General features: G+C 37.1%; 2 protein-coding genes across 8 annotated transcripts in view; one reads left to right on the top strand and one right to left on the bottom strand.

The window, feature by feature from the left end:
* LOC105663968 (cyclic nucleotide-gated channel alpha-3-like) overlaps positions 1 to 12889 on the top strand; it is a 1281713-nt gene that overhangs the window by 366448 nt on the left and 902376 nt on the right. The gene's annotated exons all lie outside the window — the stretch shown is intronic.
* The window catches only part of LOC143265284 (uncharacterized), a 392112-nt gene continuing 385256 nt past the window's right edge, over positions 6034 to 12889 (bottom strand). For all 4 annotated transcript variants that reach the window (XM_076536545.1, XM_076536543.1, XM_076536542.1 and 1 more), the window contains one exon: positions 6034 to 9357. In XM_076536545.1, the coding sequence (XP_076392660.1) occupies positions 7782 to 8897 (1116 nt within the window). In that variant the 5' untranslated portion in view covers positions 8898 to 9357 and the 3' untranslated portion in view covers positions 6034 to 7781. The remainder of the gene's footprint in view (positions 9358 to 12889) is intronic.

The following is a 12889-nucleotide window of genomic DNA, read 5'->3' as shown; positions in this document are numbered from 1 at the left end:
ACTTTAGAATAATTGGTAACAATATTTCATATGCGTTTGCTTGATTGCAATATTTCGCTTTCACTTTAGATCCTTTTTGGACTTTTATTATTGATAAAAGTTGTTGCGATTTTTAATTATTGTGGACGAAATACAGCTTTGTGTAAAGCGTCTTGAATGTCCATCGTCCAAATCGACAACTATAACAATATCTATAACACATCTATAACACATTTTTTATTTATTCTTTTCAACAAAAGTTTTACATTATCTAGAACAGTATAATATAATACAATTACACGGTATCTACAGAATTACACGGTATGAAATAGTGAAAGCTTGATAAAATATACTACTTAAATAACGCTCCAAATACTAGAAAAAAACAATGCACATGATTTCATAAATTTAAATCATACCCATGATATGAAAAATATATAAAACAACATATTAATAAAGTATCATAACAAAAATGTTGCAAAATTATCAACCATAATATACAGAAATATCCATAAGTAAAAGAGAATAAGTATTCATTTTAAATGAAATAGTGTTTCTGAAGAATATTTTAAATTGTGATCAAAACATTGTTAGAATAAAAATTTGTATAATTTTATCACATGTTGCTCCACTTACTTAAATAACTAAATCCGAATTACTCTAAAATTAAATATTAAATATTAAATATTAAATATTAAATATTAATATTGCTAAAATTAATCAATATTGAATCTTTTAATAGATCACGTAAATGCTTAATGCGCTGTGATTCTTTAATCTTTCAATGAATTTTCTGCACGTGTTAATTACTGAATTTGATGAAATTTATACAATACATAGTTATCAAAAAAGTTTTTTACTCGTATTCTTTTTATCCAGCAATCCTTCGTATTTAATTGGCGAAAACAGTCGTCGAAGAGGATGGAAAACATATTTTTCTCAATATTTTGAAATCTTTTTATAATAGAAAAAAGGGCTGTCTTTAAAAATTTGTTTATTTTATAGTTACAAATTTGACCGTGTAAACTGTTTTGCAAAATATCTACTTATATAAAAGAGTAATAACAGTTAACATTGTTGTTATAAATTTTTTCAGAAATATTCTCCGGACGCTTTAAAAATCACTTAAATTTTTTTTTTATTTTGGATATTAAGTAAGAAGTGCAAAGTTTTTCAAAGTGTACAGATTAAATATTTCCAACAGTTTATACTGGTCAGTCAAGAATTTGTTGAACATTAACCGTCGCGGCGTGGCGTCAACGAAACGCTTTGTACACTTTAGTGACACAGCGTTAAACGCAGAGAAACGTCTCTCCAGAAAGGGCATAGCGGAATGCGCATGTAAAATCTACTTTCCAACATATCCAGTTCAGACTAATGACATGCAACCACGCCTTTGTGATATGAAATTACGTTTTTGAGCTTCTCAATTATAGAAAAACTGTCTAATTCTACAAATTTGTTGATAGTGCATAAACGTTAAAGGTTACAAGCAGTTATCGCTGCAATTATGATATACATTATGAAAAAATTAGATCATTTTCTTTGAAACAAGCATGATTGCATTAAAACGAATATGTTTTAACTATATTCGCAATTGTTCTTGCGGTGAGTGGTGCTAACACTAATTGTATGATATGAATGTTAAAAAAATTATTGACTGTAAAATCCCTCGTCATTTCCTAATCACGAAACACTTCATTGTTAAGTTTTGGGAAAGTTAAAAAGTTCAAGGTTGCATTTCTATCAAATAATTCATATTGTTTTTTATTGATAATATTGAACTAATAACAAAATCTTGTTTGAAATCTGAACCTCGGATTTCAGAATGGAATTAATTGTAAACTTAAATTGTAGGATTGATGGATGTAATCTGAATGTAGAATATTAGTTGTAACTAACTGCTCAATCTTTTTAAATGGCTTTTCATTATGTACGATGAGATAGCACACCGTATAGTATAGGGTCACGATACTTATAACTTCATAAACATTGAGGGACTCAATGGAACTTAAAAGTTCCCTCTTTTTACATAGTTCCTTCCTACTTTTCCTACCATCCCACCATAGATTCTTATTCCAAAAGCTTTCCTTTTTTGAGAGAAAATGAAGCAACGACAGAATAAATTAAAACACTAACGTAAACACATTTGTAACATTCAGCACCAGGAGTTATGTCAAAATAAATTAAGTGTTGAGTTTTTAACAATCACCATTTCTTTGTACCAATCCAAATTCGTCCTCACGACATTAAGTTGCCATCGAGCATAGCAATCAAGTAGTAACTCGATTCATTTTTATCTTATTACGTGAGTTTGCGATCGTACACATTATGACATACTAATGTTAAATAATAAGTAGAGTAATTATAGTAAATCTAATTCCTAAATTTTCCAAGTATTCAAATATTTCAAAATTTCAAACTTCCTCATCCTTAAATTCCCAAACTCTAAAATCCACAAACTTCCAATTCTCTAATTCTTTAAACTTTTAAATTCCTAAATATTAAATTTCAATATTACAAATTCTTGAATTTTGAAATTTTCATGTTTTCTATTCCTACTTCCGCAGGCTTCCAAGATTCTAAAGGGTAAAGCCGAATAAGTAGGTCAAAAGTGCCTTCAGACCATATTAATCAATGAACATATCAGCTTATAGAACGTTCTACCCTTACTTGAAGGGTAATTCCAGGGCAAAACGCAATTTATATCTTTTGTTGTATCTGTTACATAAGCTGAACATTTTCAAACTGGTTGTTCGAGTGTAGCCCGAGTCCAACGCGAATAAACAGTTTAGTCTAGCCTAGCTTTCCCACCAATAGAGATCTTTTTATTTGGTATCTTATAGGAATTTTCTGGTAACTCTGGATCAACGTGAGGGAGATTTGTCATACGAAAATTTCGCGTTGATTTGTTCCCACTGTTTCCACCATCACTCTTTGCCCCCACTTTTGGGTATAAAAAGGGTTGTGGGAAGGACATGTCGGACTTACAAGGAACATCACCCAATTGATACATGCCGATTTTGATGCAATTTTTATATGTTATAGAACTCGAAAAATATTTGACACGTATTTTTTTTATTGGCAAACAGCCACTCTGAAGTAATGAAAATAACCCTTAAAGTTGGGGTTGAAGAAACTATTTTCGCAAATATCTCGGGAACTATTAGGCCTAAACAAAAAATTCAAAGTGCAAATTTTTCTGTTTTAGAAGGCCAATTTATATGGCGTAAGTGGATTTTTGGAAAATTTATTTGTTTAAAAAATATGTTAAAAATTAACATTATTTTGCAAATTTTTTTAATAAAACGTTGTACTATTTTGATCAAATTTCACATACATAAACTATGGGTCCAAAGACAAAATACGGATAAATTGGAATTTTTAATTTCTCTCATGCAAAATATATTACTATAGTTAGAGTTATGCGTACATTTTATTCCTTCCGTTCGAGGCACGACTGATTTCTATACATAATTGTATTATATTACATATTTTCGACTAATTTATTTAAAAAAAGAACTTAAGGGTCCATAGGTGTCTTTATAAGAATATGGGGTCCGAGTCAGATATCCTATTTGTTCCGCGTTACGGGCGCGTACTGGTTGCAGTTTTCGACGCACGGAAGATTTTAACGCGAAAATTGTACGTGTAAGAAGTGTAATATCTTCATGATAATATAAAGTACGTACAATTAAAGGAATTGCATCTGTTGATTAAGAATTGCCTCACGATTGTAAAATATATGTATAGTAACTCTGAAAATATCATTTTTTTATAATTTTAAAAATTATGTCTTTTATTTTGAAATGCTCTTCTAATGTATTATTGTTAAATAATCAGAATTATGGAAAATAAAAAAAACTAATAATGCACTTTTGAACACGAACAAATTATTTAATAAAGAACACAAACAACAAACATTTTAACTTAAAGATTAACCATTTAAACAGGGATTACTTTTTCTTCAAATCAAACATATCACGAACGCTTACATTTTTCTAACGACAAGACGGAAGTGCAATATTCAATCATTTTGTTTCTAATATTCAGTTATTTTGTTACTAACATCGTACATCATTTCTAATACTGTAAGATGTCGCTATATGCTAAATTTATTAATAATTTAACAATTATAAACGGTAATAAACGTAAAAGATGTGTGGCATCAATTTAGCGGCCGCCACGTCCTTGCCTAATTTATTATATTTAGTCTAGGCTTAAAGATTTTAGGTGTGAATGAGATGCGTTAACGAATTGTTTGCCTGAGTCCGAGTGGATGCTGCGTAGCGTTTGCGAGAGAATGTTTCGATCATTAGTTCGAGTGTCGCGTTGGGTGTCCGAGTTCGAAGAATGCCTGAGAAATACGCGTGTATCGTTGAATGATTGGTTTAGAGTGAGAGCGATTCGATTTGGAAGAAGAAAGAATGATTCCGAGTGAGAATGCGTCAGGGTGTGTGGGGGTGCGTGTTTTAAGTACTGTCACGTCCTCAATAAAGAACACTTTTTTTTAAAAAAGAAATGGTTTGCCGTTGATAGTTCGTCAACGACAAATACTATTTTTATTTATTCACAATTATACAAATAACTTTGGGTAAACACTCCTAAACACAAATACTTAACTACCACTGGTCAGTAAACAAACGGTGAATAGTTCATTTCACGTATATTATTCGTGTCGCGCCGCTGCGCGTTCGCTCTATATGTATATATTCCTAATATGCTGATTCTCCGCGTTTGAGAAATCCGCATTATCAGCGTCTGTGACAGTACGAAAGTTAGTCAGTTCATCACTATGAGTCTTAGAGTTCGGTCGTAGGCCACTCTTGTAAAATAAAACGGAAAGTTAAAGGTGGAAAAGTAGTGTTGCTGTTTTTCCCTGCTGAGTCCTCATCCCATAGATGTAATAATGTTATGTATTATAAAGTCGAAATGGATATCAGTATTTGTCAGCGCATATTTTGTAAAAGTGACATAGTTTTAATTTGATTGAAACTAAAGTCAACAGGATTATCAAAATGTTCCGGTCTGTTACTGATGCAACCACACCGTAACCATGCGTACTTAAACAGTTTTTTATACCTCGGTGCGGACAATTGATTATGAATTAAAGGACACATTTTGATAATTATGTCCCATGCCTGTAGGTTAATTTGTAAAAACGTAGGTACAAGATTTGATATTTCATGCGCGAAATTTTTCCATATTCTATAATGTTGGTTTTACGCAGTTTTATTATAAACTTTAGAGTGTGTGTTATACATTATATCTTTAGCGTACAGCGTCTTCACTCGCACTGGCGCCAAAATGCGTGTCTCCTCGATTCGCGATGTATTAACAAATGAAAAACGATCTTGTTAATTCGCGACATCTAATGACATATCGCGATACTCCAACACTCCCTTTATGGAGATATGTATGTATATCATCAGAGCACACTCATTACAAACTAAATGGTTAACATGTTTAATGAACGCACGCAATTTATATGTCGATCCTTCACCAAAGGCTTTGTCAGTATATCCGCCGCATTTTCGTCTGTCGGAACAAACTTAATTAAAATTAACCCTTTACTCTGAGTATCTCTACAAAAATGAAACTTAACCCTTAACGAACGAATGCCGCCATACTCGCGACATTGTAAATATTCTAAAAAAATCGAATGCCGCCATACACGCGGCATGACGTGATATTTTAGGAAACTGTAGGTTTGGCTTTAATTATACATGCAGCAATGAAGGGCAATCGGCAATTGTTTTTTGTCACACTCTGGTGCGCATTCCTCTCATTCCTCTCCGAGCATCGAGCGAAAATACATCATTTTATTTACGATTAATAAAGTTTGTTATCGTCATTTTCGGAGCACTATCTGTTAGAAGAGAAACGAAGTCGTGCGTACATGCGCGCTATTTTTATTTTTTCTATTCATAATTTAAGCCTTATAAAATATGGCAAAGAAAAGGAGTGTTGAAGAACCAAGTACCAGTAGAAACCTGGAATTTTCTAGTAACGAATGTAAGACGAGGTAGAAAAATGCTTGAAACGCTAACTAAGTTCGGTTTCAAAGATATTATATATTTTATATATATACTGAATCCGTGGGCGAAATAGCGTCCTCAAGAGAAGGATGCCTTTCCAAGGTCTGTGGACGAACGCCTTTTCCAAAGGTCTCTAAACGAATGCCCTCTTCCCGTTCCGCGAGGTTTCCTAGTCCCCGCGAAACTTGAGGCCCTAGGGTTGTTTTATGGCCCGGACGTCAGGCCTCTACCCCGCGATGGTCGTCGTAGGACGGCCATGTGCCCGTCGTCCCTGCTTTGTTAGGGTGAGTCACTGGGATTTTCTAACACTCGGCCAGCCTGCAAATATGCTTGTCCTCAAGCATGGTTTTCAATAGGTTTCTGTAACAAAAGATTCAGCATTTGCCTGAGTATATTGTTCAATCTCTAAAGTATCAATTCGAGCCTCGAAAGAATATTCTACGAATAATCGATAAATAGTAGCCACTATTACTCCCCTTTCTGGTCACGGCTTTTGCCTTTGCCGTTGATCAGCTTTTATCAGCGATGACTCTTGTTCATCGCTCGATTTCTGGATCTCGTCAGAGTTGCCAAGTTGCAACCCCTTACTGATGTCTCTGGTATTCCGCTGCCATTTGCTGCTTGAAGAATCTGATGTCTTCATCATGACAGTCTGCAGCATCTGCTCTCTGTCATGACACTTTCGCGAATCAGACAATAAGAACTATTGTCGTGACCGCTCATCGTATCCAGTAGTGGTGCACCACCACTACTGGCCTCCGGCTAAAAGGACGTCATAGAACAACGGCGAACACGTTTCACCGTTGACAATCGGAACCTTTTTCTCAACATTCAGTAGCAACCCTGCTCACTGACATGTCGGCTTCGCAGATCAGGCAATAAGAACTATCACCATGAAACGCTCATCGGTCTCCAGTAGTAGTTGTGCACCACCACTACTGGAATTCGGCGAAGAGGTGGTAACCAAACAACAGCGAACACATTTCACCGTTGACAATTAGGACCTCTTTCCATCATTCAGTAGCAACCTTGCTCACTGACATGACAGCTTCAGTATGATCTTGCAAGTGGCCACGCCACCTCTACAAGCATCACACCAGCAGCATCGGCCGGGGCCAATCTCTATCGCCCCGACACGATGTAACAAAACATCTTCTTTTCCAGCGATGACTTATTTCATGCTGCCGAAGATGATGATATCCATAAGCAACAGCTGTAACCGGTGACCTTCGACCGCTGCTGTTGCCGTGTACTAACTACCACGAGTTACATACTCGTGATAACACTAAACAGAACGAGAATAGAACATACATTAACATACCGTCTACAACTCAAGATTTCAATTTTACCAGGAAAGCGAGTTTGACTCGTCTACCTCCCTTTATTAAACCCTTGACTTCGTAACAGTTATTTACGTGTCTGCTACATCCTGACCGGCTCTTTGATTTTGGAACAAAGCTACCTGCTTTCTCCCGTCGTTCGGTCAATGGTCATTTTGGCCGTTACTAAGTCTCCCTGTTGATACCTGCTGGCCTCTCGCCGAGTCCAACCGTATCGTTGTCCGTTTTTGCTGCCGTCACCGTCAATGCGTAAACGCCAATATATCGCTCATTGTTCAATATTAACCTGTCTTAACCTGAAACAAAATTTATCCAAGTGCCCCGATTTATTGCAGAACGTGCAAATACTTCGTTCTTTGCTGCATTGGGCAGAGAAATGTCCAACTTCCCTGCAATTATAACATATCACCGCCGATTGTTGAATCTATCCCTCGGTCGTCGAAGACCCAGGGCTTCCCGTCGGCGTAAATACTTCGTTTTCATTTTCGCTATCTGTCCGTTGCGGCATAGCTCCCATCTCGTTCATTGCTGCGTACAGTTCGTCTGCGTCCTTGTACCGTTTTGACCTGATGGTCCTGGTCACGTTTTCATCCTGGATGCCGCCGATTACCGCGTCTGCCAGGTAAGCGTCCGGAATATCCAATTTGAGAGCACGCAATTTCGACAACTTTTCGAAACAATAATCTCCCAAATGTTGTCCGGCACTGGCCGTATAGGTGGCTGCTTCCAATAATAATCGCGCAAACGGTAAGGGCTTCTTAAAACGTCTCAATAGAATCGTTTTCAACGACCTCCACGTATGATCGTTGACTAACTCCTCATCATACACACGTCGTGCATGTCCCTTTAAACTTCGAGCAACAACTAGCAATATATCGTCGTCACTCCAATTATATCGCCGCGCTATGCGATCAACCTGACGTGTCCATTGCTCCACATCCGCACTATCTTTCGCAGGGTCGAACTTCGGTATCAGGAATTCCTCATTCCCTGGCCGATAACGCACCGCTTGAAGCTGTTGTCTTAAACATTTTACCGTCGCACGTAAATTCTCTGATCCAGAACTGTCCATCGAACGGTTCCGACGGCGCGAGTGTCCACACGCTGAATTCCGTTCACGATCCCATGAACGCCTTCGTTCTGCACATGCATCATTATGCAAAGATTCACAATAACTGTCCAATGAATTATCCCGCGAACTATGACGCCAACGATCTCGCGATTCGCTACATCTGCGGTTTCGCAAAGTGTCTCTTTTTCGGTCCCGCGATTCATCGCGTCCACGGTCACGAGATTCACCATGATCCCGATCTTTAGAACGATCACTATCGTACACATTTCGCCCTCGCGAACGATTTTCTCGCTCGTACCTTGAACGATTTCGCGAATCATCTTGCGAACGGTTTCGCGAATCTTCTCGCGAACGATCGCGTACACTTTTTCCCTTATGCACGAAGTCCTTCGATTGTTCACGCTCGCGCAAACGTCCCCGTGAACAATCCCGAGATGACCTACACGACTTCCTGCTTGAACGAACCATTGTCACCAAAACACACTATTACTTGTCTCACTACTCACAGACACAACCGCGTTAAAACGTCTAAAATTGGCACTGTATATCACGAGCGGATTTAAAACGCGAGGTTTATCGAACCTCTTTAGGTGTATCCCACTTCTGACTTGTAAGACGAGGTAGAAAAATGCTTGAAACGCTAACTAAGTTCGGTTTCAAAGATATTATATATTTTTACTGAATCCGTGGGCGAAATAGCGTCCTCAAGAGAAGGATGCCTTTCCAAGGTCTGTGGACGAACGCCTTTTCCAAAGGTCTCTAAACGAATGCCCTCTTCCCGTTCCGCGAGGTTTCCTAGTCCCCGCGAAACTTGAGGCCCTAGGGTTGTTTTATGGCCCGGACGTCAGGCCTCTACCCCGCGATGGTCGTCGTAGGACGGCCATGTGCCCGTCGTCCCTGCTTTGTTAGGGTGAGTCACTGGGATTTTCTAACACGAAGATGAATTTTATGTGTTTGAAAAAGAAAATTGGAGAAATGGAGTAGATGAACATGAAAGTGATAATTACGATAGTTCTGATAGTGACATACTTCCTAAAAAAAAACGTGTTATGCGTATTACGGATAGTGATACTGATGATGAACTCAGCCAGAGCAAAAATATAAACGGTGATAATGACGACTCAAGCGAATGGGAAAATGTTACTGAACGAGATGATATTTTCCAACAAATAAAATTTACAGTATCTCCAAAAGTTACAGGGCCACAAATTTCTCCTAATATTGTTGAGCCTATCGATATATTCAAGTTGTATTTTACTGATGAATTAGTTGATAATATAATAAAAGAAACTAATAATTATGCAAATAGCAAAATAAGTGGAAAGAGATTGACAAAACGATCAATTTGGAATAATTGGAAAAATGTAGAAAAAGAAGAATTTTGGCCTTTTCTTTCTGTAATTTTCAATATGGGCACAATGCCGTTAGAAAATAAATTTGAATATTGGTCAACAAGCAATATTAGCAGAATTCCATTCTATTCTGATACATTCACAAAGGATCGTTTCAATCAAATATTTTGAATGCTACACTTGAAGGAAAATCCGCCTGGGTATCCATCTTTGAAGACGCGAATTCAAAGAGCAAGTAATTTTTTGGAATACATAGATTCTAAGTTTTCACAGCACTTTATACCAGAACAATGTATTTCGGTAGATGAAGCAGTAGTTCAGTTTAAAGGCAAAATTGGTTTCATTACCTATAATCCCATAAAACCAACTAAATGGGGTATAAGAATATATGTTTTAGCCGATTCGAAATCTGGATATGTGTACTCTATTCTGCCATACTATGGTTCTATAACAACAGAAAATCTTCCAAATTCGGAACTTCCAGTAACTACCAGAATACCTTTATACTTATATAAAAAATTATTAGAAAAAATTTCATCAGCTGAAGGATATCATATGTTCACAGATCGGTATTATACAAGTTTATCTTTAGCTACCGAATTGCTAAAACTGAAATGCCATCTTACGGGCACGATAAAACCAAACCGAAAAGGATTACCTGAAGAAATTAAAAAACCGAAATTTACTATAAAAAATAGAATTGCTCTGAGGAAACGTAACACATTAGTGTTAGCATGGAAAGACAAAAAAGTTGTCACCATGCTGAGTACTTGGGATACAGCAAAAATTACCCAAGTAAATAGAAAAATACGTAGTGGTGAAGAAATATCGATTGACAAGCCAGACATTGCAACAAATTACACTAAATCTATGGGTGGAGTTGACCGCGCAGACCATTATGCAGTGTCATATAGTTTTCTCAGAAAATCTTTAAAATGGTGGAGAAAGCTGTTTTTCTGGGGATTGGAAATTTGGTGCGTCAATTCATACATAATATACCAACAACAAAGACAACAGATGAATTTGAAGCCAGTTTCACATTTAAAATTTAGGAAAATATTGGTAGAACAATTAAGGGGTGACTTTAGAACACCAGCGCAACCCCAACGTCGGGCATCGAACTTACAAACAGAAGACAGGTTGGACGGAAAATTTCACGTTATTCGTACAGGTACAAAAAAAGATTGCGTTGTTTGCTCGGATAGAAAAACGCCGGGAGGAAGGCGGGAAACACGTAATTATTGCGATACTTGTAGTAAAAAACCTGGTATTCACATTGGGGACTGTTGGGAGAAGTACCACACACAAAAAAAATATAAGTAATTTTGTGTAAATATATCGTTAAACTATAAAAAATAAATTTATAAATGTATACAAATCTATACATTACATACACGCATCTATTTGTTTATTTCAATTCTTATTATTTTTCTGAAATTTTCACTTTAGTGAGCTTTTGTATGGACATATCTGTTCATATACTACCTATTATTCCGGTAAGTTTTTATAAAATCCAATAAAGCGATATTAATTATGCACCTTCTCTCGCTCTGGAAATGAAGCACTTAATTTCTTAAAAATCCGTCGACCTACTGGTCATAGTTTTAGAAAAATGCGCTCGTTCGTTAAGGGTTAATCTCTATGTGTTTACTTCTTTGGTGGAGCATCTTTTCTTTACTTAACACTATAGCGCTCTGATTATCACACGAAGTCTCTGTCGGTCCACTCACATACTCATTCCCGTATATTTCTTTAATCAGTCTACGCAAATGTATAGTTTCTTTCGTTGTCTCAGAAAGAGCTACATTTTCGGCTTCCATCGTCGAAAGGGCCACAGTAGTTTGCTTCTTGGAGAATCAACTTATTGGAGCTCCTGCCAAAATATGCACACTTCCTGAACATGACTTGCGATCGTCCTGATCGCCGGCCCAATCCGCGTCTATATACGCATACAAAAGTTTTCCCGTCTTTCGATACATTATCGCGTAGTCTAGTGTCCGTTTCAAATAACGGATGACATGTTTCTCACACTTCCAGTATTGTAGGCCTGGATTTATATTATACCTGCTCAACGCTCTTACTATAAATGATATATCGGGCCTCGTGGTGTTAGCTAAGGAAAGGAGACTTCCTATTAATTCTTTATACGGCTTATTTTCCATTCTCTTTGTTTCATCAGGGGTCTTTGGCTCCATTTCCCGCGACAATTTAATACCTAAAGCTAATGGAGTAGATACAGGTTTACATTCGTTCATCTCAAACTTTTCTATTAATTTCTTTATATATTTGCTTTGTGAAATTTTAATCGACCCTGTATCTTCCTTCCTTTCAATCCATATTCCGAGCATTTCCTTTACTGGCCCTAAGTCTTTCATTTTAAAAACTTTACTCAATTCTAATTTTACTTTACGAAATACTTCTAATGACTTTGGTGCTAACAGCCAATCATCTACATAGACTACAATTATCACAACCTGGTCATCTATATTGCCAGTGAAGTGGTTGCGTGGATTAATTACGCGGATTAAATAACTTAACTATTTTATTAAAATAAACGTTTAACTATTTACAGACTAAAGTAATTAACTATGTACTAGAAACTACAACAACAAACTGTAAAATTGGACTTTGTACAGAAATGGAAACGCGCGTTGACTCTTGGAGTGTACGGTGTGCGAGCTGGACATCGACTGACTGATTGATCGCGAACCGGCCGATTTATATAGTCGATTGTTTTTCGCGAACGTTCTGGCTCGGGAACGTTCTGGCTCGCGAACGTTCTCGCGCGCGCCTCGCCGCACGCGCCTCGTCGCGAATGTTCCAGCGCATGGGCTCGCGAATGTTCTTCCACGCTCGCGCCGTATAGCGAGCGTTCGCGCGCGTCAAGAATTTTCGACGGCGGTCCGCCACACCAGTATATACACATGGTTCTACTTTCGACGCGTACAGACCGATCTTCTTTAATTTTTCATTTAATTTATTTTCCCACGCACGGCCAGACTGTTTTAATCCATATATCGGACGATGCAAACGACATACTTTATTTTTATTATATCCAAACATCGGCGGTTGCTCCATATATGTATACTGTTTCCGATAATTCGCCTT

This window comes from Megachile rotundata, chromosome 10, assembly GCF_050947335.1.
Source record: "Megachile rotundata isolate GNS110a chromosome 10, iyMegRotu1, whole genome shotgun sequence".
NCBI classification, from domain to species: Eukaryota; Metazoa; Arthropoda; class Insecta; order Hymenoptera; family Megachilidae; genus Megachile; species Megachile rotundata.
The sequence above is the reverse complement of the archived record's forward strand: the minus strand, read 5'-3'. Positions and strand labels throughout refer to the sequence as shown.